Genomic DNA, 24,617 nt, shown 5'->3' on the forward strand with positions numbered 1-24,617 from the left:
ATTTAGTTTTTCAAAATATGATATAACCTGTGTAAAAAAAAACCCCCCTTTGAATGGCAAAGGCAGATAGATATATCGTTAAAGTACCGTGACATGCATTCATAAATTTCAGAAATAACTTAGTCTGAAGCACATAAAATATATTCTCATCAATGTCTCGTAATTCAATAACCATTGTTATCCTTCCATCAAATCCACCACCCTCCCATTTCTCATTAGTATCACCTTTTTTCCCTTCATTTCCCAAAGCCCAAGCCACCGTGAAATCATACTACATACTATGGAATGCTCTCGCATCACCAGTATGCTTTCCAACGTTAAGGAGCCATCAAACCCTTTCATTATAGACAAGAGACATACATCATACAGAGAATTCATATTGACAAACATTGTGCTTCTCTTTCTCGCGACGAAACAGAAAAGAGCAAAAAACCTCCCCAGTCTTTTTCCAAACTTTGTATACTTTGTTCAACCGTTCATGTCCCTCTTACAGATAGGCATGAAGCAGAAGAGAGAAAAAAAAGAGACGAGCCACCCGCCGACTCTCCATTTGTCAAAGGAGAGTAGAAGAAAAAAAATAGACAAAAAGGAATCTTTCATTCATGTAGGACACAATTAAAAGAAGCTGTACAAATCTAAAGAAACAGGAAACTGGATTCATGATCTAAGGGCATTAGTAACGCTGCTTCCAACGCTGCTCATGGTTTCGCTAAACTTCTCGCCCATACCACCCGCCCAGCTGGGCAGCTTGAGAGTCATGCGGATTCTGCCCTCAACTATAAGATGAATGAGGTTGATGACAGCAAAGGTGGTAGAGCCAATAGCACGGAAGACAGCCAGGCCAGCCACACTCCACAACAAGAAGCGCAGGTAAAAGTTGTCACCGATGCCCTTGCTACTATACACCTCTGATATGGCCATGGCGAGAATGGCATTCAGCACCATCCATGACACAACCATGTAGGTTCGGACGCTCTTGTAGTAATCTTCCTGCAGCTGGGACTCGCTCGGGGGCTTCTCCGGGACTTCGACTCGATCACGCAGATTGCGTAGAGCTTCGTCATATCCACTGTCGATATCGAGCTGCTCGCTGGGCATTTCAAGCTCAACAGTCTCGCCTTTTCCGACGGCACCACCCAAATCAGTCTTGATAACATTGTCACCCTTGGTACCCCAGGTGACATCGTGCGTGTTGCAGAAAGCGTAGACTTGAAGTGTGCAGATGTAACTTGGCAGCAGGAGGAAGTATTGACCAGCAGAAGTAAACATGTGCCACGGATCGAGATACAGGAATGACATGGCAAAGTACAGGCCTATCGTCGATGCCATGGACACAATGAGATTCGTAAACACGTTATTACCGAGTGTTAGCGTTTGGCCACCCTCCTTGTGCGTGAACTGTCTGATGACAATGTAGATGATGGCGAAAGTCGTGTAAACCATGATGATGCTGTAGATAATCATACTGCTAAGATACAGCTTTCGTGCGCCTTGTGGACGGTTTCCGAGTGACAAGATGAACTGAATGGCGATGAGCAGGATGCATGTGTATCTCAAAATGATGAAGATGACGTTTCCGATGCCATGCCCGAACGGATCGACCGTTGGGTCTGCCAGTCCACCAGCGACGAAGTAGAAAGCCAAGTAGAAGTTTGCGAGAGAGAAGTACGTGAAGAGCAGCTGGACAAATTGATAGACAAACTCAATGTAAAGAAGGACCTTGCGTGCAAGCGTATGATCAGTCTGTAGAATCTGTCGCATTTGGACAAGGGAGTAGACAGCAGCGAAGAAGGCACCGTTCAGCCATCTTCTTCGTTGAGAGATGAATTCAGGAACAGAGTCTAGAAAATATTAGCTTCTTTCTTTCTTTTTAGGGCAGTGTGCAAGATGCAACCCTCAAAAAGCGACATACCGGGAACGTCAGTTTCTCCGTGGCAACCCTTTACATATTTCAAAACCCATCTCTCGCCTCGCTTGGCTACGAGCTCCCAGCAAAGAATACGATCTTCGGCCAGGTACATATTGGCAGTGAACACGTCGGCGTGTTGGCCGTGAAGGGTCTCACCCTTGAAGTACTGGCTGAGAGGCCCATGACCAGTTTCATCATTTTGGAGAGCATGGTAACGGTAGGCACTGAGGGCACCGGGCAACACCGTAATGTATCCAAAAACAGACTCCAGAGGTTTATCCAAGATATTGGACATCTTGTATTCGAAGTTCTGGGACGCAACTAGAGGATTCAAAAGGTACGATCCGTATTTGCCCTTCATGGCTTTGATTTCACCACATGCCCCAGCAACGTTGGAGTCGAAGTCAAAAGCCTTCCAAAGATGGTACAGCGAAGTACCTCCGGGACGTGTTCCCACGTCTAGCAAAATACAGACGTTGGGGTTCAGGGCCTTGCCAAATGCATTGAAGAACCAACGGTGTGAGTTGAGTTTGCGCGAGTTCTTTTCTTTGAGACAAAAGATGATCTGGCACGGCACAATACCCTTTTCAGCGCCCTTGAATTTGAGATCGGAGTCGAGTGAGACTTGTGTCGTGTACTCGTAGACGTGAGCCTGCACGGCCCTGTTGTTGACAAAGTTCTTGGCGATACCGTGCTGGTATACTCCCATGGCCGCCAAAGCGTCTAGTGTGCGTGGATGGATTTTCTCACGGCCATCGGAGATGATGCAAACGACCACCTTTTGCCAGCCATTCTCACCCCAGGTACGGGATCGAGATCGAGAACAGAAGTGGGAAATATTCTTCATGACGGCATACATGGTTCTGGTGAAGAGAATCTCATCTTCATTGTACATTGTCACACAGATGAAGAGCTCAGTCTCTCGAGTCGTGCGACCGATGGCCTGCCGGAGCTTGTACCCCCTGTCGACAAAGTCATCCGGGTCACAGGTCACGGCCGTGTATCTCATATGAGTGAATTCAACTTCATCTCGTCGTGGCAGAAAGCTGTAAAGAATGGTTGGGATCTTACACTCCAGGACAAGCTCTCCGTTGATGAGAGGAACCTCCTTCTTGGCCATTTGCGGAGCGCGGACACCACGTCGCTCTTGTGCCCCGTCAGGCGCAGGCCCGTAGTGCTCATATTTGTCAAAATACTCGTTCTCTTCTCCTAGAGTTTCTTGGTCGCCTGAGATGAACGACTCGCGACCATCACCGTAAGCGCGGCCATCTTCTTCATCGTAGTCATAGTGGTCGTAATTGTGCTCATAATGGCGGTTATCGCTGAGATCTGACTCGGGACGGAAGATGTCTTCGTCGTCAGGCTGGTCGTAGGGAATTGAAACGGTTATATCGTCTGTGAATTGCGAGGCTCTCGAGGTATTGCCAAAGCGAGGTGCCGGTGGCAGTGGACGTCGCGGGCTGCCGCCATACCTTGAAGAAGGTGTTCCTGGTCTGGGGCTACCATTGATGTCTGAAGGCTCGTAAGAATCATGAGAAGGCGGTGGGCGAGAGTAGTCTGTCAGTCTCGATGCTGGAGACCACGGCCTATGTGGATCTCTCGTATCATAGGACATGTAAGACCCATCTGGCGGCGGAATGCTGGGAGCGTTGTCCCGAATAGACCCCGTCCGAGTGTGAGAGGACAAGACACTGGGTTCGTATTGAGGTCGCGGTGATCGCGAACTAATCGGCCTATCGTGTGAGCTTTGGGTCTTCCATCTAACTGTGGGTTTTTTCCTTTTTGGTGTTGTTGGAGTTGTCTCTGCAGCAGCTTCCACTACGACTGGTGGTGGGGTTTGCTGTTGATGTATGTCTGGTTGAGAAGCTGGCTGAGAAGCTGGCTGGTCGGACGCGGATAGACTCCCTCGTCGTCGCCGGATTCGCTCACTTGGCCCCTCCGGGATGGTTGGCAAGGCTTCCGCCAGATTTGGACTTGTTGGGCTGCGTGGCAACTTTGCGGTGTTGATCTTGCGAACTTGTTTGATATAAAGAGGAGGGGGGATAACAACATCGGGAAGAGGGGGGTTGGGGAGGTGGTGAACAGAAGGAGAGCCAGAAGCATGGTCATCCGCCGTGGAGTTTGCTGCTTGCATATCCGTCTCCGGCTTGGTTTCCACGCTCGAGGCGGCTCTTGGACACTCGTCAAAAGCCATGGTGGATGTCCCGGAACTGGATCCGTGGAGTTTCGAGGCCGTCTTGGGTTGCAAAGACAGCGTCGATATGGAGGCTGGGGATGTTTTTGGGGAAGCCGGTGTTGCCAATGGCGACGGCTGTGTCACGTACGGTCTCTCAGCGGACTCTTCCACCGATGTCAACAATCTAACGGCGGCGGCGCCATGGCCGGTGGGCGAGTCCAGTTCGTCGTCGTACGGCGGCAAACTATAATCGGGAGGTATGTCGGAGCGACGATGGCGGTCCATTGTCATGCAATGCCTGTGGGCGGATGTTTAAGCTTTGGAATGCTGTTAGAATGAGAGCTAGAGCCAGACCCAAGCCAAGCGGCCTGCACCACCAGCAATCAAGTCAATTTCGATGTGACGCGAGACACGATACCGCTGATGCGACGATGCGGTGTGTTGCGAGGTCGATGAGGCGCTCGTCGCAATCGCCGTGGGAGGGAAGAAATACACAAATAAAAGAATATCGCAACCCGACAAAACAAGACAAAAGATTATTTTGCGAGGTGGAATACGGCCCCGGACTGCATAAAGATAAAGGCGGGCTTCAGATGCAGCGGCTCTGGGGACATGCGTGTGCATGCCAGCTGGAAACGTCCGCAGTGGAGCAGCCGCACAGCTCGAGCGCTCACCCGCCAAACAAATGCTGGGCGTGGCATGTTGGCCCGGCAACAGGCGATCGTGGGCGCAGCCAAACTCAGCCAAACCCCGTTAGCGACCCGTAGCGACACGCAGCAGCCCGGCCGGCCGGCCGCAGGAACCGCGCAATCACTGCTAGCCGCTGCGGTTTAAAAACAAAGAGTCGTGTACCTGACCCGAACCCCGGCCATCGATCGAGGCTGAGGCTTACCAGAATGGATTTGGGTTTGCGAATGTCGCCGGCGCCGAGCAGGGGGCGGTGAGGCAAACACGCAGCCATTGCTTGCATGCAGCTGTATCTGCCATTGTCCCTGTGCAAGTTAGGCGTTAGACACAATGACATCCATGGATCAGTTATAGGCAGAATGCTCCAACTGCTCGTGTTACAAAATACTTGTACATGCAGCCATCCTCAGAAGAAACGCGCTAGTTTCGCTTCTCCAAGGCACGCTGTCGGGCTGCAGTTTTCTGCAGTGATATAGCGGTCTGTCTTGCAGCTCTTCTCCACAGCCCAAGGCCAGGGGCAAGGGATCTTGGCTGGCGCAAGTGCGAGACCAGACATGAGTTGTTATTAGGTATTGTGTTAATCTTATACGAGGTAAAGCTCTGTTTATATAAATAGAAATTCCTCAACGTTTGAAGAGAACTTGCTTCGCCTTTCGTACTCGTACATGCGCATCTCCTCTGTCCTTGATGTATGTACCACAGCGCTTAGAACACGGCTTTCATCGATGCACGCCATATCCAAGTATGCTCCATGCTCAACCAGGCTTCGTCACATCACAATGGCTCTGTCGGCCAACGTGAGAAATTATTGATATTTGACTGGTCATTTCGAGAAAGATGAAAAAGTTAAAACGCTTACCAAATGCCCAGGTGCAGTTACTGGTGTCTTTGTCAGAGACGTGAGGCAATGCGAGTAAGGGCAGCAGCTCTCACCAGCTTGAAATCCGGCCTCTGCCCACACCAATCCCAAAAAAAAAACCATCTGCAATTCTAATTCAGACGTATACACACATAGATGCTATTGATAATGAATCGTGACAACCAATGCTCTTATCTAAATTCTTTGTCTAATATGTATTCTGGCGGCCAACGCTCGCCTCCTTCAGTCCGTACCTGGAACCTCTGCCGCCAACCAACTTACCGCCAAGCCCAGCCGTGGCTGCCCCTCCCTGCCGGTACTCAATACCTTTAGCAGCTGCAAGGAGCCCGCACTGACGCAATTAGCCCAGCAACCATGCCAATAGGAACCGCTGTAAACAGAGCCGCCCTGAATGCGACACCATCACCTCCCGCTATCTACGCACACCCTATCTCCCATATCTCTATCTGCATACTATCATCCATCGCTGCATATCTAACCGCCCATCAGCCTCAGCGCATCGCCAACATCCTCGACTTGCTGTCTGGTGCTGAATCCACCCGGCCGAACAACATCTTCTATTTCCTCCAGCCTCGCCGTCCAGCCCGCTGCTTGTCTTCGCTGTCGGTCTGCGCATCTCTGTATGCGTTGTCCTGCTCTCCTCGTCCATTCCATGACATACCATCCATTGCCCCGCTAACCAGTTGGTATGCACGCAGAGCATCGTATTCCTTTTTAGCTTATTCGACATCTTGACCAAAAACCCTCGCCTCGCCTCGCTATGGCTCAGTTCTTGCAGACAGTGTCAGTCCAGACCCTACCTTTATGCGCGTGCTCTCATCCTCCGCCAACTTCAACATGTCCCTGCTGCTGCAATTTCTCAGCCCCAGGTCTCGCGCCAAAATGGAGCGCCTGGATAACCCCATCCTCCCCGTCTACGAAGATCCTCCTCTTGAGCCCGTGTTAAATACTGTGATCGCTGACGGCGAGATATTCCTAAGCAGAAACCAGAAAACGAGAAATCAGTTCCGCCCTCGCGCCGGTAAAGGAGGTGTCAATAGCTACCAGCTACGGCAATATGCCGAAGTTACTTTGGGAGGAGGTAGCTTGAGGAAGGTGGTCAAGCTCCCCGAGGGCGAAGATGAGAATGAGTGGCTAGCAGTCAATAGTAAGTTTGGTCACTGCCTATTGGCCAGCTGGAGATCAAAGACCTAACGATAACCAGTGGTGGACTTCTACAACCAGATCAATCTCCTCTATGGTGCCATCACCGAGTTCTGCTCGCCGCAGTCGTGTCCTGAAATGAAGGCGACCGACGAGTAAGAAATATCCCGTCCGGCTACTGCAGACCCTGGAAGCGAATTAACATCCATAGGTTTGAATATCTTTGGCAAGACAGCGAAAACTACAAGCGGCCTACCAAGATGGCTGCACCGGCCTATATAGAGCAACTGATGGCGTGGGTTCAGGCCAACATCGACAACGAGTCTGTCATGCCTAGCAAGATTGGTGAGCACCTCCCTCTTGATATCTTCATATTCCCTTTGTCTCGAGTTTTGGCTGTTTACACTGTTCATAGGCGTCCCGTTCCCCAAATCGTTTGGAACGCTCATTCGCCAGATCTTCAAGCGAATGTACCGTGTGTACGCTCACATCTACTGCCACCACTATCCTGTTGTCCGTGAGCTGGGGCTGGAGCCTCATCTAAACACCAGCTTCAAGCAGTACGTGCTCTTCATTGACGAACACGGCTTGGCAAGCGGGCGTGATTACTGGGGTCCTCTTGGAGACCTTGTCGACAGCATGCTGAAGAGCGACTGATTCAGCATCATTCTTGGCTTTTTTTTTCGTGTTTCTGTTTAATTAATCACTCTGAACCGCAAGCGACATTGCAACAATGCTTAATAGGGAGCAAGGCAGGCGTTAGGATAATGTAGAATTGAAAATTGGCATCTGGGTCTATCGGGCAGAATCGGGTAAGGTTATGGATAAGGGACTAGGTAGTACTATGAGCATGCAAGACTGTGTGCTGTTTGGAGGCCATGTTTTATAAATCATTCAGCAAATGCATTCATCACAAGAAGATGATAGTAAGAAGAACTTATGCCGCGAGTATGGACACATTAGATCCAGAAACACTTTTATTTGAAGTGAAACAATCAACATTCATGATTCGTTCTAGGAATCTATAGATCGCCAAGATGGTGCCAGCTCAGTGGTGGGCGCCTCTGTATGAGGCAATATTAGGTAAGCCTAAAATTTTGGTGCCTCACCCGTGCGGCAAGGCATCAACTTCCAAAATTGCCGGCCGACGAGAACCTCACCACCAGCGAAAACCGATCTCTGCGAAAGCCGGTCTCTCACCACCTCCCGACGACGCCATCCACAATCGCCATGCTGTCGCGACAAGTCTTCCGCTCCCTCAGAGCCGCTGCTCCTCAGCGTGCCTTTGCCGCTGTCCCGGCCCGGACCTTTGCTGCCGCTGCCAGCGCCGACGTCAAGGCCCCCATTGCTGTCTTTGGCCTCGATGGCACCTACGCCACTGCTCTGGTACGAAACGCCTCCTGCGAAGAATCATGGAACATTCCTTTTTTTGTACCTGTAGTGGCAGAGTTGCCAATTGTGCGACGTGCCAATGCTGCAGACGTCGAGAGAATTGTCGCTACCAAAAATCACCACCGCGAAAATCGCTAATCCTTGCGTCAATTTCTAGTACACCGCGGCCTCCAAGACTTCCACCCTCGATGCCACCGCCAAGGAGCTTGCCAAGCTGGGCTCCATCTTCGAGAAGGACTCCAAGCTGGTTACCATCCTCTCCGCCCCGACTCTAACCCCCGCCGACCGATCTGCCATCGTGGCCGAGCTCATCAAGCAGGCCGGTGCTAGCGGTCCCACCCTCAAGAACTTCCTCGACACCCTCGCCGAGAACAACCGACTGGGTCTCCTGAACGGCGTGATTGAGAAGTTTGGCCAGATTGTCTCTGCTGCCCGTGGTGAGGTTGAGATGACCGTCACCAGCGCTCAGGTGCGTTTTCCAGTTCTTTGGATTTTCCTGTTTGAATGATTCGACAAATCACAACGATGTCACTTGAATTGCGAAATTACACACATACACTTGGAGAGGCGCAGATTTTGCTAACTCGAATTTACATCATAGGCTCTTGACTCCAAGCTCCTGTCCCGTCTGGAGAATGCCGTCGCCAAGTCTTCCTACGTTGGCCAGGGCAAGAAGCTCAAGGTCACCAACGCTGTATGTTTAAGCTCCTTACTTTTCTTCTCCCCATTCGCCACTGGGAGGATGTCACCAGCTATCTCGAATATCAAACTCACATCAATGCTCTAGGTCAACCCCGATATCATTGGTGGACTCGTCGTAGAGGTCGGCGACCGAACCATTGATCTCAGCGTCTCCGCCCGCATCAGCAAGATGAACAAGCTCCTTACTGACAACCTGTAATTTATCATGTATTAAGAAATATTATCAATCAAAACAAGGAGCCTCTTTTTTGTTGAAACGTCCATGAAAAGGGAAAAGAGGGCTCAATACATACAAAACGAAGCTCTCTACCACCATGTATAGAATTTGGGCTTGGGACTTCTTGAAGGAGAGACGCGGGGGATTTTTTAGTTTTGCGTGCGTCCACCTATATACAGGAAAGGGCGGATGCAGATATGTAAAGAGAAGGGGTGCTGTTGTTTGGTGGTACAGCATATTGCAAATAGAGAGCAGTTTTATCTAGAGAAAATGAGCTTTTCTATACATCTACCTAGAATATGGCCTGGGTGCATGTGTGAAGCGACCTCCTACTCTACCAATCATGATGAATGATGAGACGTGCTAACACGGCGATGGGGAGAAGTTTAACCCTCATTTGCTGAACTATTTATTGTTCACTCTTTGACATATAAATTCAATCGTTTTTACTAGGAAAAACTATGCTCAAAACACTATCCAATTCCACCCGTCAAATTGTTATATTGTAGACCTCTTACCTTGTTCTGTAGTTTCCAATTGTAACATAGATAAAGTCCCGCCTTTTACCTTTTTAAACCCAGACATCTCCAAGTTTCCAAGTTTAGCTCAGTCACAAGACAAAAGAGAAATAACCTCCTCTCTATGCCCTAGTTTCATATTCATCGCCTCCAGAGTCATCCTCGTTAACGCCGGTGTATCTGCGAAGCTGGTCGGAGATGTACCGGTGCATGTGAGAATCAGCTTCCTGCTTCTCTTTGACCCTTTCAGGATCATCGTGATAAACCGAGTTGGTCACGGATCGAGCGTCGTCGTCACCATTCACAGACGATTCAAAATCGCTTCGGGCAGTGATGGAGCGGGCTGTTGATGATCGTCTGAGGTGGCGTCTGCCTCCTGGGTGAGGGACGCCGGTGTCTATATGCCTCTGGAAAATATCGTCAAAGTAGTGTGCCATGGCGACTGATGGTGTTCGAGGAGTTTGAGGCAGACGGCAGCTGACGCTGTTTTGGAGAAGAATTCAGTCAGTTTACACTTGATCAAATGGCGAATAAAGCTTGAATTTCAAGTTCTTCAAGACTTACCCTGTGTCATGAATCAACCGAGCAATGAGACCGGTCCATCCAGTTTGGTGAGTAGCACCGAGACCTCTGCCGGTGTCGCCGTCAAAGAACTCGTGGAACCAAAGGTAGTCTTTCCAGTGCTCGTCGTAGTCGAGGCGATCATCTCCAGCATTGATGCTGCGCCTTCCGTAGTCATCGCGGGCAAAGAGATGCTGCAGTCGATGCTGGAGTTCTTCCGAGACTTTACCCAGGTGCATTTCAACACCACTGCCAGTAGGGCATTCAACCTTGAAATCGGGCCCGTAGAAGAGATAGAATCGCTGCAGCGACTCAATCAGCAAAAAGTTGACGCAGAGCCAGATCGGTCCTCTCCAGTTACTATTGCCGCCAAACAGTCCAGTGTCAGAGTCTCCGGGAACGTAGCCAACTTTGAACTCTTGACCCTTGACTTCCATGGAGTAGGGATTCTCTTTGTGGAATTTGGATAATGAACGAATACCGTGGTCACTGAAAAACTCATCCTCATCCAGCATTCGCACCAGAATCTTCTCTAGCCTCTCTTTGCTGACGATTGACAGGAGAATACGATTACCCTTTCCTCTTTTCTGGATGCTGGCCATGTTCCTCTCCGCCAAATCGCAGCGATTTTGTATGAACCAATCAACTCTCTTCTTGAATGAGGGCAGCTTATTGATAAGCTCAGGTTCAAGAGTTGCGGTTGCATACAGAGGAATGAGGCCGACTAATGATCGTACAGGCAGCTGCTGAAGCCACGGGCCACCCCAGGAGATGGCATCATAGTAGAATCCGTCCTCTTCATTCCAAAGCGACTGTTCATCCTTTTGGCCTGTCCGGAAGGTCATGGCATCGCTGATGAAGATGAAGTGCTCGAAGAACTTGGAGGCAATATCCTCATAGATGCGACGATGCTTTGCAAGCTCAAGGGCAATGTTCAGCATGGAAAGGCAGTAGAATGCCATCCAGCCGGTGCTGTCAGCCTGTTCAAGAACACCACCCGTGGGCAGTGGCTCGGAGCGGTTGAACAGACCGATGTTATCGAGTCCCAAGAACCCACCTTCAAAGACGTTTTTGCCGTCTGCATCTTTTCGGTTTACCCACCACGTAAAGTTGAGTAGAAGCTTTTGAAAGACTCGCTCAAGGAAATCGATATCCTGGCGGCCGTACAGCTTTCTCTCAATCTTGAACGTTCTGAAAGTGGCCCAGGCGTGGACTGGGGGGTTGACATCGCCAAAGTTCCATTCATATCTTTAAGCTTAAGTTAGCGCTACGCATAGGGTAAAAAACGAACTCAAGTGGAGTTACTTACGCAGGTATTTGACCATTGGGGTGGCAGTACCATTCTCTGGTGAACAGATCAAGCTGCTTCTTTGCAAAGTCAGGGTCAATCATTGCCAGGGGAATGCAGTGGAAGGCACTATCCCAAGCGGCAAAGAATGGGTATTCCCAAGAGTCTGGCATTGACAAGATATCGTCGCAATGCATATGCCTCCACTGTTGATTGCGTATGCCCATTCGGTCGGCGGGTGGAGGAAGGGTTCCGGGATCTCCCTTCGCCCACTGATCCCAAATGAAGTGGTAGTGTTGCTTTGTCCACATCATGCCCGAAAAGGCTTGTCTCTGGATGTTACGCAGATCCTCAGTCATAGGAAGAGGGCTAAGTCGGTAGTAGAATTCATCTGCTTCCTCTCTCCGCTTTTCAATGAGGTCGTCAAATTCCTCTTCGTCGAGATACGACTCATCTCGCTTGGTGAATCGGAAACGAACAACTATCATCATTTGTCAGATTCTGACCATACACTATGCTCTATTTTGGAAATGGGCAGCCACTTACCAGCGCATTCACCAGGGTTAACACCGCCGTCTTCGTTGAAGTTATACCAGGCAGCGCACTTTGTGCCGGTTTGGTTAGGGTTAATGGCCCCTTTCTCTCCGTCAACAATGTATCTGTGGAAGGCATCTTTCACATAGGGCTGTGGATTCTCCTGTTCATAAAGACGCTCGTAGTTTGTGTCATTCTCGGTAAACATGAGCTGAGGCATGACGTCTGTTCCCGACGAGCCAACGCCAGGAGAAGGGGAAAGAAGGAAATATCTCTCTCCCAGCTTCCAGTGCTTGGACTTGGCGGAGTCTTCGGTGTAGGCCGCGATGTTGGGCTTCTTGTCTTCTGGCTCTCTACCCCAGCTCCAAGTGTTCCGGAACCATACATGGGGTATGATGTGGAGCGGGGCTGGATCAGGTCCTCTGTTCCAAGCAGTTACACGGAAGAGGAGTTCATCTGGATCATCCGTCTCTTTCGCTGTTTCGATGAAGATGTCCCAGTACCTATTGTCATCGAAAATTCCAGTGTCAAGAAGCTGGTACTCTTTGTCTTGTCTTGTTCTCCGAGCGTTCTCCTTGATCAGATCGTCATAAGGGAACAGCTTCTGAGGATACTTGTAAAGGAACTTCATATAGGAGTGCTGATGCTATATTAGTATCAAGAGAAAACGGACGATCGACAAGCGAAGTAGGACATACAGTCTAGCCAGGCGAGTGTTAGTATAAATCGTTGGATAAGAGAAGGAGGGATTTTGACTTACAGGAGTGTTATCAACATGGAAATGGGCTTCTTTGATACTTTCGCCGTGATTTCCTTGCGGGTTGGACAGTCCAAAAAGACGCTCCTTCAAAAAGGGACTAGTTTATCAATCAGGACAACGTTCGTTTCGAAGATTTGAGAATCGGTATTGCACACTCTTCTTCGTTCCAAAAGGCAAAGCCAATGTTCTGAAATCCATGTGTATCCGAGACACCGGCAATACCGTCCTCGCCCCATCTGAAAGTTCGAGACCGGGCGTGATCGTGAGGGAAATCTTTTAGATGGGTTAGTACAGGTTTTCAAACGGTAAAGGTAGAAGGCTGCACATACGGCTCCAGGCATCACCGTCGGCACTGTAATCCTCTCGAACTGTTATGATGTCAGCATCCCATTCGTGTTGCTACAGTTATGTTGCGGAAACTACCTGTCGCCCACTGCCTTTCGGCAACATACGGGCCCCATTTCTTCCAGTACTTGGTTCGCTCTCTGTCCTCTTTCAACCGCTTCTCCTCCTCGGTGAGATACTCGTGGCCGTCGTGGACAACCATTGTGCAAGTGGGGTGGACAGGCGGGCCGTGTGAGGGACGTCAACTGGAGGCCGCTGTGATCCGGCCCTTGGTAGACAGAGGATAGAGGGCAAGGAGGGGTAGAGACGACAGAGACGACAGAGAAGAATGGAGACAGAGATGGAGGAAGAAAGGAAGAAGAAAGGGGGAGCTGGATATCGGAGTTTTGTATAAGGATTGCCCTCAATGGCAATCCGATGCAGACGCAGCCTTGGCCTATCGGCACTGAGCTACTTAATCCTGCTAGCAGAGCTTGATTGTCGTACGTGGGGCAGATGGAGGGGCAGAATGCAACGCAGAACGCTTATAGTGGTTGCGCCACCTCTTGGGCCTCTCGTTGGTGGTTTGCACGCTGCAGCTATTGGTGCCTGATTGGAGCCACGACGGTTCAACGCCGCTATAAATGGAGATAAGCCCTCTGTACCGTAGGCACGAGTGCTTTACACGCGCCGTGCATCTCGATCGTGTAGTCGCGGGTACAGCACCGGATGAGCTTTTATATTATTTCAAAAAAGCCTCTGCCAGAATTCACGATCGCGTCAAGTAGCCTGGTAACACGAGTTTGGCGCCCAACAGGCTGCCAGATTCAGATACCTGCAGCGATACAAGTCTAGCTGTCACGGACCTGTAAATATGACGTACGCTGCTTTCCTCCAGACGCGGGCTATGGCGGAGCTTCTGACATGGCAAGGTTCAATTTCTCGCAGCAGCTCTGCATGTGCATTTTTGCCCAACTGTCTGTTCCGCAAAAGGCTCTTCTTTCTTCTTACTAGCTGTCGTTTGGTGGATTACGGGGAGATTGAACGCCGTGAGGACAAGCAGGGTTTCTGCGCGTTAATAAACTTTTTTTCGAGGTAAGCGATCTGTAAGTATGACAGTGACGTCAGGACTACGGAAAGACGTTGAATCGAGTCAGCAAACAAGCCGACAAGCAGAGAATTATAGCGGATAGCGGTTCGCAAGTTCGTTGGTTAAGGAGAGCATGCAGCCGTGGGCACAGGCGCTAGCACCAGGCTAGACGATAAGCTGGCTGGGCACATGTGAATCAAATTTGAACTGAAAGCACTAGAACGCGCCACTGTGCCCTGATCGCTCGATTGTTTTCTTCAAACCGGCCAGAAAACGTGGCGGAAATATATGAGGCACAATGTGAAATTACCACAACCGGCAGCGAGGCCAGGCACCGCCGTCAGCCACCGAGGCTGGGTCCAGGGGTTCTGCTGAGAAAACGTGCCGGTATATAAAAGCATCGCGGCCCTATCAAGGTCTAGGCCCATCGGAACATCGATGATATGGATTTGGCGTTCCAGGCTGTAACACCCAGAATACAGACGCAATGCTTCAACCGCGCATACTTGACAAGACATTCGAAAAAGACGAGGGAAAAAGTCAAATAACTAATGTGCACATCAGAACGAATCACCAAACACGTGCTTATCATCAATCTGTTCACTTCGTTTTCATGTGCAAGGGGGGCGCTGTCTCGCCTCGGATTCCTCTTCGATTTGCCCCTGTCCCCAGATCTCCGAACCGCCAAGGGCCAGGCTGCGCTAGAGCTGCGCGCTGGACAGCAGATGTGGCCAGTTGAGCTTCCAACGCAGCTTCGCCACAGCAGTTTCGCGGCCCTCTGGCGAAATAGTACGCCTTAATTTTCATTCATCCCTCTAGCCAGTGACCTGTTCAGATTTGCAGCAATCATGTTCTACTGTGCTCTTCTCTAGCCTCGTATTCTTTCCTCCTCTTCTGCAGCAGCGGTAGCCTTTTCCTCTTCTGTCCTCGCTCATTTTATTCCTTCTAATTTAATAAAGAAAAAAAAACCCACGCCTATTTGCAAATTGCCGGCCCCCTCTACCTCTTGTGCACCGTATCGGACCGTCTGTCGTTTCAACACGCCCTTTCCTTTTCGTCCTCTTCTTTTCGTTACAACTTCAACATGGCCGACACTGTTTCGCTTTTGCGGAGGCTAATACTTGAGTCGCCGCCGGGAGAATGGGCCATCAACCAGCTCCGCGAGCTGCTCATTGGCGCCCTCAAGCAGGGACCGATTCCTCAACATGTTGCCTTCGAGATGGACGGTAACAGACGTTACGCAAGAAGTCGTCGCATGGAGACTGTCGAGGGACACCACCGTGGCTTCGAGGCCCTCGCTAGAGTTTGTCGCCCTGTGGCCCAACCTTTGTGTCTCTCTACCTAGCTTCTTCTAACAAGACTGCGTCTAGATCATGGAAATCTGCTACAAGTGTGGTGTCAAAGTTGTTACCGTTTACGCGTTCAGTATCGAAAACTTCAACCGGCCAAAATACGAAGTGGAAGGCCTCATGCAGCTTGCAAAGGTCAAGCTGGAGCAACTGACTACATATGGCGACATCCTTGACCGCTACGGGGCCTGTGTTCGAATCCTCGGCCAGCGTGAGATGATACGCGATGACGTATTGGAGGTCATGGACAGAGCCGTAGCAAGGACTAAGCATAACAATAAGTGAGTTTTATGCCTGCTGAAGACGATACCTTTGAGTTGTTGGGGCCAGAAAAGGCTAACCGCTGGCTCAGGGCTGTCCTGAATATCTGCTTCCCATACACATCGAGAGCAGAGATGACGACCGCAATCCGATCAACCGTACAGGAATTCCTATCTCCCACGCCTCCTAAGAACACACCATTTTCTCCGTCGCGTATAAGGCAAAAGATACTTTCCGGCCAACTCGACGGCCGCGACCTGCTGCCGACCATTCCAGATGAAGCTCTCGACGATGGCGAGTATGAGGGCAAAGACATAGATGACGGAGACGACAACGACTCTTCTGAATCCGCTACTCTTCCCCCGGGCTCCCCTGAGCCTCGCTTGCTCTCCAGATCAGGATCCTACGGCTCTACGACACTGCCCAACCCCGACAACATCACAGTCGACACCATCGAAAGACATATATATACCGCCGATGATCCTCCTTTGGACCTCTTTGTCAGGACAAGTGGCGTTGAGCGGCTCAGCGACTTTATGCTCTGGCAGTGCCACCAGGACACACACATCTTCTTCCGCAAATGCCTGTGGCCGGACTTTGACCTCAAGGACTTCATATGGGTTCTGCTGGAGTGGCAATGGAGGCAGAAGCAGTCTGACAGAGAGAAGCCCTCTGGCAGGGCAGGGACGGTCAAGGCGCGAAGCATGATGGAGTAAATTACGGCGACGATACCCCCGTTTTCTTTCTATAGAGAGGCATGGCATATTACATCATATCGCATATTATTAGTAGCTGGTGCTCCTGGGTTATTCGATTCTGGCCATGCATTTATTTGTTGTGTTATTTACATCTCTCCTTGTTTACCCTCTTTTGCCCTCTTTTCTTTGTTTGAGTTCGACTTTGATATTCCGTTAGAATCTTTATAGAGCCTCTCCCTTTCGCAATTCAATAGAATTTTAAGCGCACCCAAAAATTGGGTGCAATTGCTTCCAAACGCCGCTGTCGGGCGATGCTTTGCAGCTCAGCTGACGCCATAACGAGCTTGCTGTGGGGGCCTGGGGGGCTCTGCTCGGAGACCCTTTTAATCCGGCTGGCCCAATGACAGCGCTTTTCAGCGCAATGCGTGCTGTGTCATGCGCCGCTAGCCCGCCTGAGCCAACCGGGAACGGCAGCCCGGCGCCTTGTACCGCCGTTCCTCGCGGCAGATCAGTGCTGTGCTCGCTCGCTCCCCAAAGGCAAGTCGAGATACTACTCTGCTTTATCTATCAGCGAGCCTCCACCACCGCCCGCCGTCACCGCGCCGCCCACGCATGATTTGGCTCTTTGACCGCAGATTCGGAGCAGGATGGCCTAGCCTGTCCTCAATCAGAGGCGTTGTTTCATTGTTTTGTCCTGCCTAGCCAGATTTCCCCCCTCGCAAAAAAAGTTCGCCAGCTCGTCGCCCCTCTACGAAAACACCCACGTCAATCTCTCACCAGTTTCTCCTTGCTGGCTGCCCTCGCCATGTCCGCAATGAAGTCCGCAAAGGCTCCCGCCGTGGAAGCCTCGTCGCACCGGAGGTCCCAACCTGTACGGCAGACGCGCACGAATCCTCCTCGAAGCTCGGCGACGACTGTCCGCCCGGGCGGCAGAGATTCGCTGAGTGGCCCTGCCGGGGACCAGCCCATTGACGTCTTCCCTGCCATCACCCACTTTGCCGACACCATTACCGCCCTCCCCAAAGAACTCGTGCGACACTTTACTCTGCTCAAAGAGGTCGACGCCAAAATTTTCGCTCCTCAAGAACAGCTCTTCAGGCTTGTCGCCTCGGCGAGGACATTCCCCGTCCCGGAAGCGCGAACGAGCAATGACACCCTCAACACGGCGGCGCCGGGGTTCGCCCCCATGAGCGCCCAGGGAGGCTCCAACGGAATTGCATTCGGCCAGCACCAGCAGCCCGTTGCTTCGACCGAAGATGTCAATGGTGGCGTGTTCGACCCCTCCAACCTACAGCGCCGGCAGCTATTCCGCCAGACCGCGTTCAAAATACAAGAGTTACTAGTGTCTTTGGAAGAGAAGAATCATGTCATATCCACAGCGAATGAGGCGCTCCAGAGACAGCTAGCTCGAGTGGAAGATGTATGGCCGTATTTGGAGAACGAATTCAGCGACGAGGCGAAATGGGGAAGCACCACACACTGGGCCTACCCCGAGAACCGCAATGGGAAGCCTTCGCAAGCTGAAAGATCTAGACGCGATGGCGCTGCTGCGATTTCAGCGGCCGCACAAGCCTTGGCGGAACAGGCCGCCGCCCGCAGCGACGCCAGGAAGCAAGCGGTCCAAGCCAAGAAGAGCCAGAAGACTCATGCCCTCGATTCCGAAGCCGACGATCACGATAGCCAAACAAAAATCAGCAGTGCTAAGAAGACAAGCTCGAGTAAGGTTCGGAAAACTGCTGAGAGTAACAATGTTGGATTAGGCATTTCTACTGGAGCTTCTTCCAATAGCAATCCTCCGCAAAAGAGGCGAAAAGTAGACAAGGACAAAGATAAGGAGAAGGAGAAGGAAAAAGAACGAGAGAAAGATAAAGACAAGGATAGAGAAAAGGACAAGGACAAGGAGAAAGAAAAGACTGCTGCTAGCGGGGCAGAAGCACCTCAGATGGAGCGTGCCATGAGCCTTGTTTTTGGTAACAATACATCCAAGACGAGGACCACGACTAGCCCTCGAGAGACTCCAGCTCCGGAGGTACCCAAGAAGCGCAAAGCTTTGCCCACTAGCAGTGGTCAATCCAAGAAGAAGTATGGCAATTACCTGCCCTCATCCCTCCGTATCTATTCAATCGCTCTGGCTTAGACTACGATGCTGACTACCATTTGCTTACAGGAATGTTCTATCCGCCACCATGTCACCCTCCGCTGCATCGTCTCCAGTTATGGGAACTTTGCCAGAGACGAAGACACCGGCTAGCCGCCCATCCCCAGTCCCGACGCCTGCGCCTGCACCCGTCCCACGACCAACGACGTCTCGTGCACGACAGAATTCGATTGCGTCCAACTCAGAAGCCAGCAAGGCTAGACCTCCCTCTTCGGCAGCTAAAAAGACGAATGGCAACATGCCTAGCACGCCGGAGATTGTTCAAACCACCAATTGGGCTCGCCCCAACCATGACTCCGAAGGCAATAAGGAACCTATTGTGACGGTCAAGACGGAGCCGTCACCGAAGGAGCCAGAACAAATGGAAGACAAACCTGCGCCAGCTCCTACTACAGCCGTTGTCATTACCTCCTCTTCCAGCCGAAGGAATAGCAGGGTGGAAGAGGCAGATCGCAAAAGCGAGCCTACGCAGTCGACTCCACAGAGCACCGGCATGGTTACAACCAAGAGCGGAAGAGCAAGCAAGCCGTCCACACCGGCTCTGCCAAGTTTCTCAGACGCTGCAGCTGCTGCTGCCAGACCGCGAGCCACTCGAAACGTAGAGCCAGCGGGCAACGGCAAAAAGTCTCAGAAGAAGGGCAGTACTCAAGCTCTTGCTCAACTTATGGACGAGGACGGAAATAGCAGTATGCAGGGCGACGACGGCGATGATGATGCTGATATCGACCCAGATGAAGCTACATACTGTTATTGCAATAGCATCAGCTATGGCGCAATGGTGGCGTGTGATTCTGATGACTGTGCCCGCGAGTGGTTCCATCTGGCTTGCGTAGGTCTCAAGGTCGCACCAAGTTCAAAAAGTAAGTCTACAAAAGCTCTCTATCTTTGGCGAGAGAAGAGAAGGGAAGAAACGAATTGTCTTGTCTCCTCTTAATTCATCTCGTCGTATCTAGAAACAATACTAACGTGCTCGGTAGCCAAATGGTACTGCCCAGACTGCAAAGAGCGCCTCAAGGTCGGCAGCAAAAAGAACGGCAGCCGATGATGAAAGGAAATATATTATCGATGCTTCCGCGGTTGGTTAGCTGTGTTTGAGAAAGAACAAACGGCACCATTATCTTTTGAGAGCTTCATATTGTTCAAGCCTCGTTGTCAGCTTGTTGCTCGGCGTCTATTTTTATTTCTTCTTTTCTTTTTATTACTTCTTCCTCTTTTATCGCCTCTGTTCTTTTTAAAAATAGCATGTGCAGCCATCCTCGGCTCAACTAGTACACGGCGTTTTGTTCACAAAGGATTCGGCCACATTACCACCACAGGGCTTGTTACGGATAATATTCACACCCGAATTTTTAGCTTCGGGTCTACGCAGTACTTTTCCCTTCTTTTCTCTTTAATCGTGTGCGCATAGGATGCACGCTATTTTACGCAAGAAACCTGAAAGGGGACAATGCATATTTTTGGGCAGAAAAGTCTGCTGGAAGCATGGACAAATATGTCGTTATTGGCGTCGCACTACAAAAGTGGGAGGCAGGCTCAAGCAGAACCTGGAAAAGGATATGTGACAACGATGTCGACGCGGATCAACAGAGCAGCAGCAAATGGCTGACAGGACTGGAGATGGCACGCAATGCGTGTTTGCCGCCGATACTGACCGCTTCTGGCCTTTGCCTCGCTTGTATGATGAATCTGGAGAGCAGATGATGATATTTTCATTAGGTAACACGGATGCATGTAAGTAGCGCTTCGGCTGGATAGTTCAACGGAAACTCTGCATGCCTACATATTATACAACTGGTACTATACTATATGCCTCTTTCAGCAGGTAGTAGGGTGGGAGAAGAGCCCGCCAATAGACGTATTTATTGATGAAGCAACGTGGAGAAGAGTATGCGTGCGTATGGATACGTGTGTTGTGTGTTGTATGTGCTGTATGTGGTTCCCGGGTACCTATGTTGGATGCTTGGTGACGCAAGAAGCGCAGGAAATTGTCACAACCGACCCATAGAAGTATTTTTCTAGGATGGCAGCAGGCGTTTTGCGTCTCATTGCAGCTTACCTCACGAGAAAAGCTGCAGTAGAAGCCCCCAGCGTGTAAGTGCATGGAAATAGAGACAGAGATGGGATGCCAATATATGCAAGTCTTTTGCTCCGTGTCCAGCCAGGTAGCACAACGTCAAAGCACAACGCATTCACGGCTAATACGGCACGGACGCCATTTCAGGAGAGAATGATCCGGTTGCATTTTGTTTTCCCTCGCTGTCCTCTCCTTGTCCTGCGTCTTCCGAGGTGGCCAAAGCTGCTGGTCTCTCATTTACTCGCCACCGCGGAAGACGCATCTTGCAAAACCACATACTGTAGTTTACAGTCAGCCAGCTGCTCAGCTTCTCGCTAAGCAGGTGTAAGTAAATTAGCAAACAATAGGTTAGTCAGTAGGTAGTATTGGATGCCAAACCAGGGGGTCTGTGGCTGCAACCCCTTCCCCAAAGAAAAGTGTTGGTTCGCCCATCAGGGCCCATCTCCACCATTGGGATTGTCATCAATCAGGCTGGTGGTCTTTCTTTTCTCGCACACGCCCCCCCTCCCCCAGGTTCTGTATCAGTACACGTTGCTATTTTCTGGACCTTCCCCGTCTTTTGAGGGGGATGATGGGGGGAGCTTTAATTACGTTAAGGTAATGAATATTCCGGGTCAGGCCGGTTGGGGGTGGTTGAGACAAGACAGACAGCCCAAAGGGTGAGTACGCACGTACATGGTTTATAAAGAAGTGAAAACTGTATCTGAACTTCCCTGGTCTCCTCACTTTGTACATGCATCATGTTACGAAGGATGTCGCGTGAGTGTTACTCAAGCAGCAAGTAAGCTGACTGCTTCTGCTGCGGTAATGAAGTTGAGCATCTGATTCCATGAAAGTTAAAAAGTGTCCTCTCCTAATTGCAGAATCATCCAGGCTCAAAACACCACCCCAAGCCATGTCTAGTGCTCCGCGTGATGCTTCGCTGCTCCGCTCATTTACATAACGAAATCTGGGGAAGAACTTTCTAGTCCTTTTTCTAGCTTAGTCCAGAAGTAGAAAAACACAACCTGGAAAAAAAGGGAGTGTGCCAGCCGATTCCTTTTTTCCAGGGGAGGATCCAAATCCAGGAGCCGCCCTGACGGATCTGAGCTAGTGGCATGGAATAGCCGGCCGGTTTAGCAGCCAGGCAGCAAAAGAAAGAAATACGATGTGAATGGAAAAGTTGGTACGGGGGGAAATCTGGTTGTAGTGGGGGTTGGAGGGGCGGGTACTCAAGGGGATAAGAGCGGTGGCTGTGCGATTTGCGGCCGTGGCTGAGAAAATGCTATCGATAAGTGACTAAGCGTCAAAAAAAAAAGTTGTGGCAGAGTTTGCTGCATGAGGCGAGATAAGTTTTGTTTGATTTGAGATTGATACCCATTTAGCATCATCACAGTCCACATCAAACATTCACGATGCGGTAAGAAATACTGGGACTTATGATGCACATGCATCTTTGGGCATTGCTAACTTGGTCACAGGATTGAGGACTGCAGCTTTTGTGGCCGTCCGGCCTATCCCTCCAAGGGAATTACCTTTGTCAGAAACGATGGTGAGTTTCCCTGCAATGGATTTTGTCCTGTGTTTAGTCTTTTTAGACTTGATGGGATAGAAATGGAAAAATCGATAAAAGTCTAATCAACATCTTCTCTCGCATAGGCAAGTCGTTCAGGTTCTGCAGATCAAAATGCAACCGCAACTACAAGATGAAGCGTAACCCCCGCAAGCTCAAGTGGACAAAGGCCTACCGCCGAAACGCCGGCAAGGAGATGACGGTCGACAGCACGCTGCAGTTCGCCATGCGCCGCAACGAGCCCGTCCGCTACGACCGCGACCTGGTGAACAAGACCATGGCGGCCATGAAGCGCATCAGCGAGATCCGCGCCCGCCGCGAGCGCGTCTTCTACAAGAAGCGCATGGCCGGCAAGCGCGAGAAGGAGCTGGCCGTGGCGCGCAAGCTGGTCGCCGAGAACGAGCACCTGCTGCCCCGCCTGCGCGGAAGCGAGAAGAAGAGGCTGGCGGAGCTGGCCGCCCAGGGCGAGGACGTGGCCCTCGAGGAGGAGCTGCTGGCGACGCGGAAGAACAAGATCAAGGCCTTTGGAGGGGAGACGAGGAAACTCAAGGTCCGGGTGGATGGAGGCGTGGAGGAGATTGTGGAATCCTTCCGGGGAGAGGGTGGAGCGGACGAGGACGAGGACGAGGACGAGGAGGATGTCGACATGGAGGACTAAGCGGAAATGTGGTTCCGCTGCTCATCACTTTTGTTACGACGAGATTGGCCGCCGCGGTCGGAGTGGCCTTGAGATACAGAGTTGATGTCTGGTGATTGGTTACGACTCATGGGTTCCATTATCGGGCTCGTCAGCGTTGCGTTGCGTTAATCGTTACGGCGTTTTTAAAGGATACACAGATACAAAGTATATGGTAGTAATGGAAAACACAAAAAGTCCTTGGGTTAAACACACATTTTGGTCTACTCTCCTGCCTTCCCTTCCACTCTTTCTTTATTTCGTGTAACCGTGGGATCCTCTCTCTCTCTCTTTTTTCCTGTTCTAGATCCATCTTCTCGGATATGTCTTGCCGATTTGGCGCCAAGACGATGCGATATATGCAGTTGTGGAACGTGCATGTGTAGCCCTCTTACAAGCGCTCTTGAGGCGATGCACCGATCCCTGGTAACATCGTGCGATGCCAAGTGATGGTCTGCAGCATCAATCGGATGCCCGAACATGTCGCATGCTCGTGATGACGTAGGGAGAGAGAGAAAGAGGGGAGCGGATTTGTAAGAGACATGATGTTGGACGAGGAGCATTAGATGTCTTTATGCGTTGGGCAGATGCTGGGCTGCAATTTCGCCCGAAACATGCTGTTGGATGCCCTTACCTATTAGTACATTGTGATCGGGCTATCAATGATGAAGTGGACTACGTCAAATAGATTCACGGCCAATATAAAATTCATGTAGTCGCAGTAGTAGATAATACGTAGTAACGATATTCAGGGCGGTGTGATTGAATGGAATGCAGAGTTGGTTGTCAAAATAAGAAGCATGGCGATCATCTGCCCCTGTTCCTCCAACCCAACCGTCTCAAGGACCTCCTTACATTTTTGGTCACTTTTTACCGGTTTGGTAAATGCGCAGCCAGGAGAATGGACGGAGACAAAATTCAAGGTTAAATGGATTAGCCCGGTTTTGGGAGCTGCTGAGTGGCCATGTTTTACTGAGAGATAACGCAGAGAGGGAAGCATGGTTGAAAAGGGAAATCGGGCGCTGCGATAAGAAGATGGAGGCTGCATCAGATAAGTACCTTAGGTAACCTTGTCCTGTAGAGGTATGACGTAGAAGGCCATGTCATTTTAAAGAGCTTTCCCTTCTATCCTTCTCATTTCAACCTTGATGACCTTATTTGTGGAATCGAATCGCAGAGGCTTCTGCCACCTCGTATACGTGAAAATCATCTCGATGTTTCTGACGCTCTCTTTGTCATCGTTTATGCCCGGCCGCGAAGCCAGAGTCCGACCTCGCAGAGCAATGACGAGCAAAGGGGGGTGGGAATAGTAACCCCAAAATCAGTCAGCCTCCGGATCTGGATCCATCGGCACCGGCTGGCTTCGGTTCACACAACGGCGGCTGCTGCTGCAGGTGGTAGTTTTGGTTTTTCGCGTGCTAGTACTGCAACAGTAGGTATCACGGGCAGTATAATAACCGTCTCGTTGGATGGCACGACATATACGTCTGCTTTAATTCGCTCGTTTGTCGGCATCGCGGCTTCTGCGTATATCGCATCACTGAGAGCCGCATTGGATGTGGGCAACACAGCACAATTGGAGCTGCCAGCGACGCCCAGCATCCTTGCATTGTCCCAGCCAAGCCATCGGCCTCGCGGATGAGGAAGATGCATCCGATGTCCCAGAGC

The 24,617-nt window shown here is 50.7% G+C and overlaps 7 protein-coding genes across 7 annotated transcripts; 5 read left to right on the forward strand and 2 right to left on the reverse strand.

Moving 5' to 3' along the window:
- Positions 1 to 657: 657 nt before the first annotated feature.
- Positions 658 to 4,370, reverse strand: TGAM01_v209884 (chitin synthase 2; the record flags this gene model as incomplete). The annotated part of the gene is made up of 2 exons (XM_018810355.1): positions 658 to 1,841; positions 1,913 to 4,370. 2 exons carry the CDS (start codon positions 4,368 to 4,370, stop codon positions 658 to 660), a joined length of 3,642 nt encoding a protein of 1,213 aa, XP_018656440.1.
- Positions 4,371 to 6,006: 1,636 nt separating this feature from the next.
- TGAM01_v209885 (maintenance-ploidy protein mob1) lies at positions 6,007 to 7,452 on the forward strand (the record flags this gene model as incomplete). Its single annotated transcript, XM_024550661.1, has 5 exons — positions 6,007 to 6,272; positions 6,516 to 6,799; positions 6,857 to 6,950; positions 7,007 to 7,140; positions 7,211 to 7,452. 5 exons carry the CDS (start codon positions 6,007 to 6,009, stop codon positions 7,450 to 7,452), a joined length of 1,020 nt encoding a protein of 339 aa, XP_024404610.1.
- Positions 7,453 to 7,832: 380 nt separating this feature from the next.
- TGAM01_v209886 (ATP synthase subunit 5) lies at positions 7,833 to 9,088 on the forward strand (the record flags this gene model as incomplete). The annotated part of the gene is made up of 5 exons (XM_018810357.1): positions 7,833 to 7,861; positions 7,917 to 8,181; positions 8,345 to 8,656; positions 8,789 to 8,881; positions 8,975 to 9,088. 5 exons carry the CDS (start codon positions 7,833 to 7,835, stop codon positions 9,086 to 9,088), a joined length of 813 nt encoding a protein of 270 aa, XP_018656442.1.
- A 658-nt stretch (positions 9,089 to 9,746) lies between these two features.
- Positions 9,747 to 13,314, reverse strand: TGAM01_v209887 (hypothetical protein; the record flags this gene model as incomplete). The annotated part of the gene is made up of 8 exons (XM_024550662.1): positions 9,747 to 10,107; positions 10,189 to 11,433; positions 11,495 to 11,954; positions 12,020 to 12,647; positions 12,768 to 12,864; positions 12,923 to 13,040; positions 13,097 to 13,135; positions 13,191 to 13,314. The coding sequence occupies 8 exons, from the start codon at positions 13,312 to 13,314 to the stop codon at positions 9,747 to 9,749; spliced, it is 3,072 nt and encodes a 1,023-aa protein (XP_024404611.1).
- A 1,951-nt stretch (positions 13,315 to 15,265) lies between these two features.
- On the forward strand, positions 15,266 to 16,507 carry TGAM01_v209888 (undecaprenyl diphosphate synthase; the record flags this gene model as incomplete). The annotated part of the gene is made up of 3 exons (XM_018810359.1): positions 15,266 to 15,484; positions 15,552 to 15,811; positions 15,883 to 16,507. 3 exons carry the CDS (start codon positions 15,266 to 15,268, stop codon positions 16,505 to 16,507), a joined length of 1,104 nt encoding a protein of 367 aa, XP_018656444.1.
- Positions 16,508 to 17,294: 787 nt separating this feature from the next.
- Positions 17,295 to 19,692, forward strand: TGAM01_v209889 (hypothetical protein; the record flags this gene model as incomplete). Its single annotated transcript, XM_024550663.1, has 3 exons — positions 17,295 to 18,571; positions 18,657 to 19,507; positions 19,625 to 19,692. 3 exons carry the CDS (start codon positions 17,295 to 17,297, stop codon positions 19,690 to 19,692), a joined length of 2,196 nt encoding a protein of 731 aa, XP_024404612.1.
- Positions 19,693 to 22,115: 2,423 nt separating this feature from the next.
- Positions 22,116 to 22,931, forward strand: TGAM01_v209890 (ribosome biogenesis protein RLP24; the record flags this gene model as incomplete). The annotated part of the gene is made up of 3 exons (XM_018810362.1): positions 22,116 to 22,120; positions 22,182 to 22,252; positions 22,360 to 22,931. 3 exons carry the CDS (start codon positions 22,116 to 22,118, stop codon positions 22,929 to 22,931), a joined length of 648 nt encoding a protein of 215 aa, XP_018656447.1.
- Between the last annotated feature and the right edge of the window lie 1,686 nt (positions 22,932 to 24,617).

The sequence above is a fragment of the Trichoderma gamsii genome, assembly GCF_001481775.2.
Source record: "Trichoderma gamsii strain T6085 chromosome Unknown Scaffold_52.2, whole genome shotgun sequence".
Taxonomy (NCBI): Eukaryota; Fungi; Ascomycota; class Sordariomycetes; order Hypocreales; family Hypocreaceae; genus Trichoderma; species Trichoderma gamsii.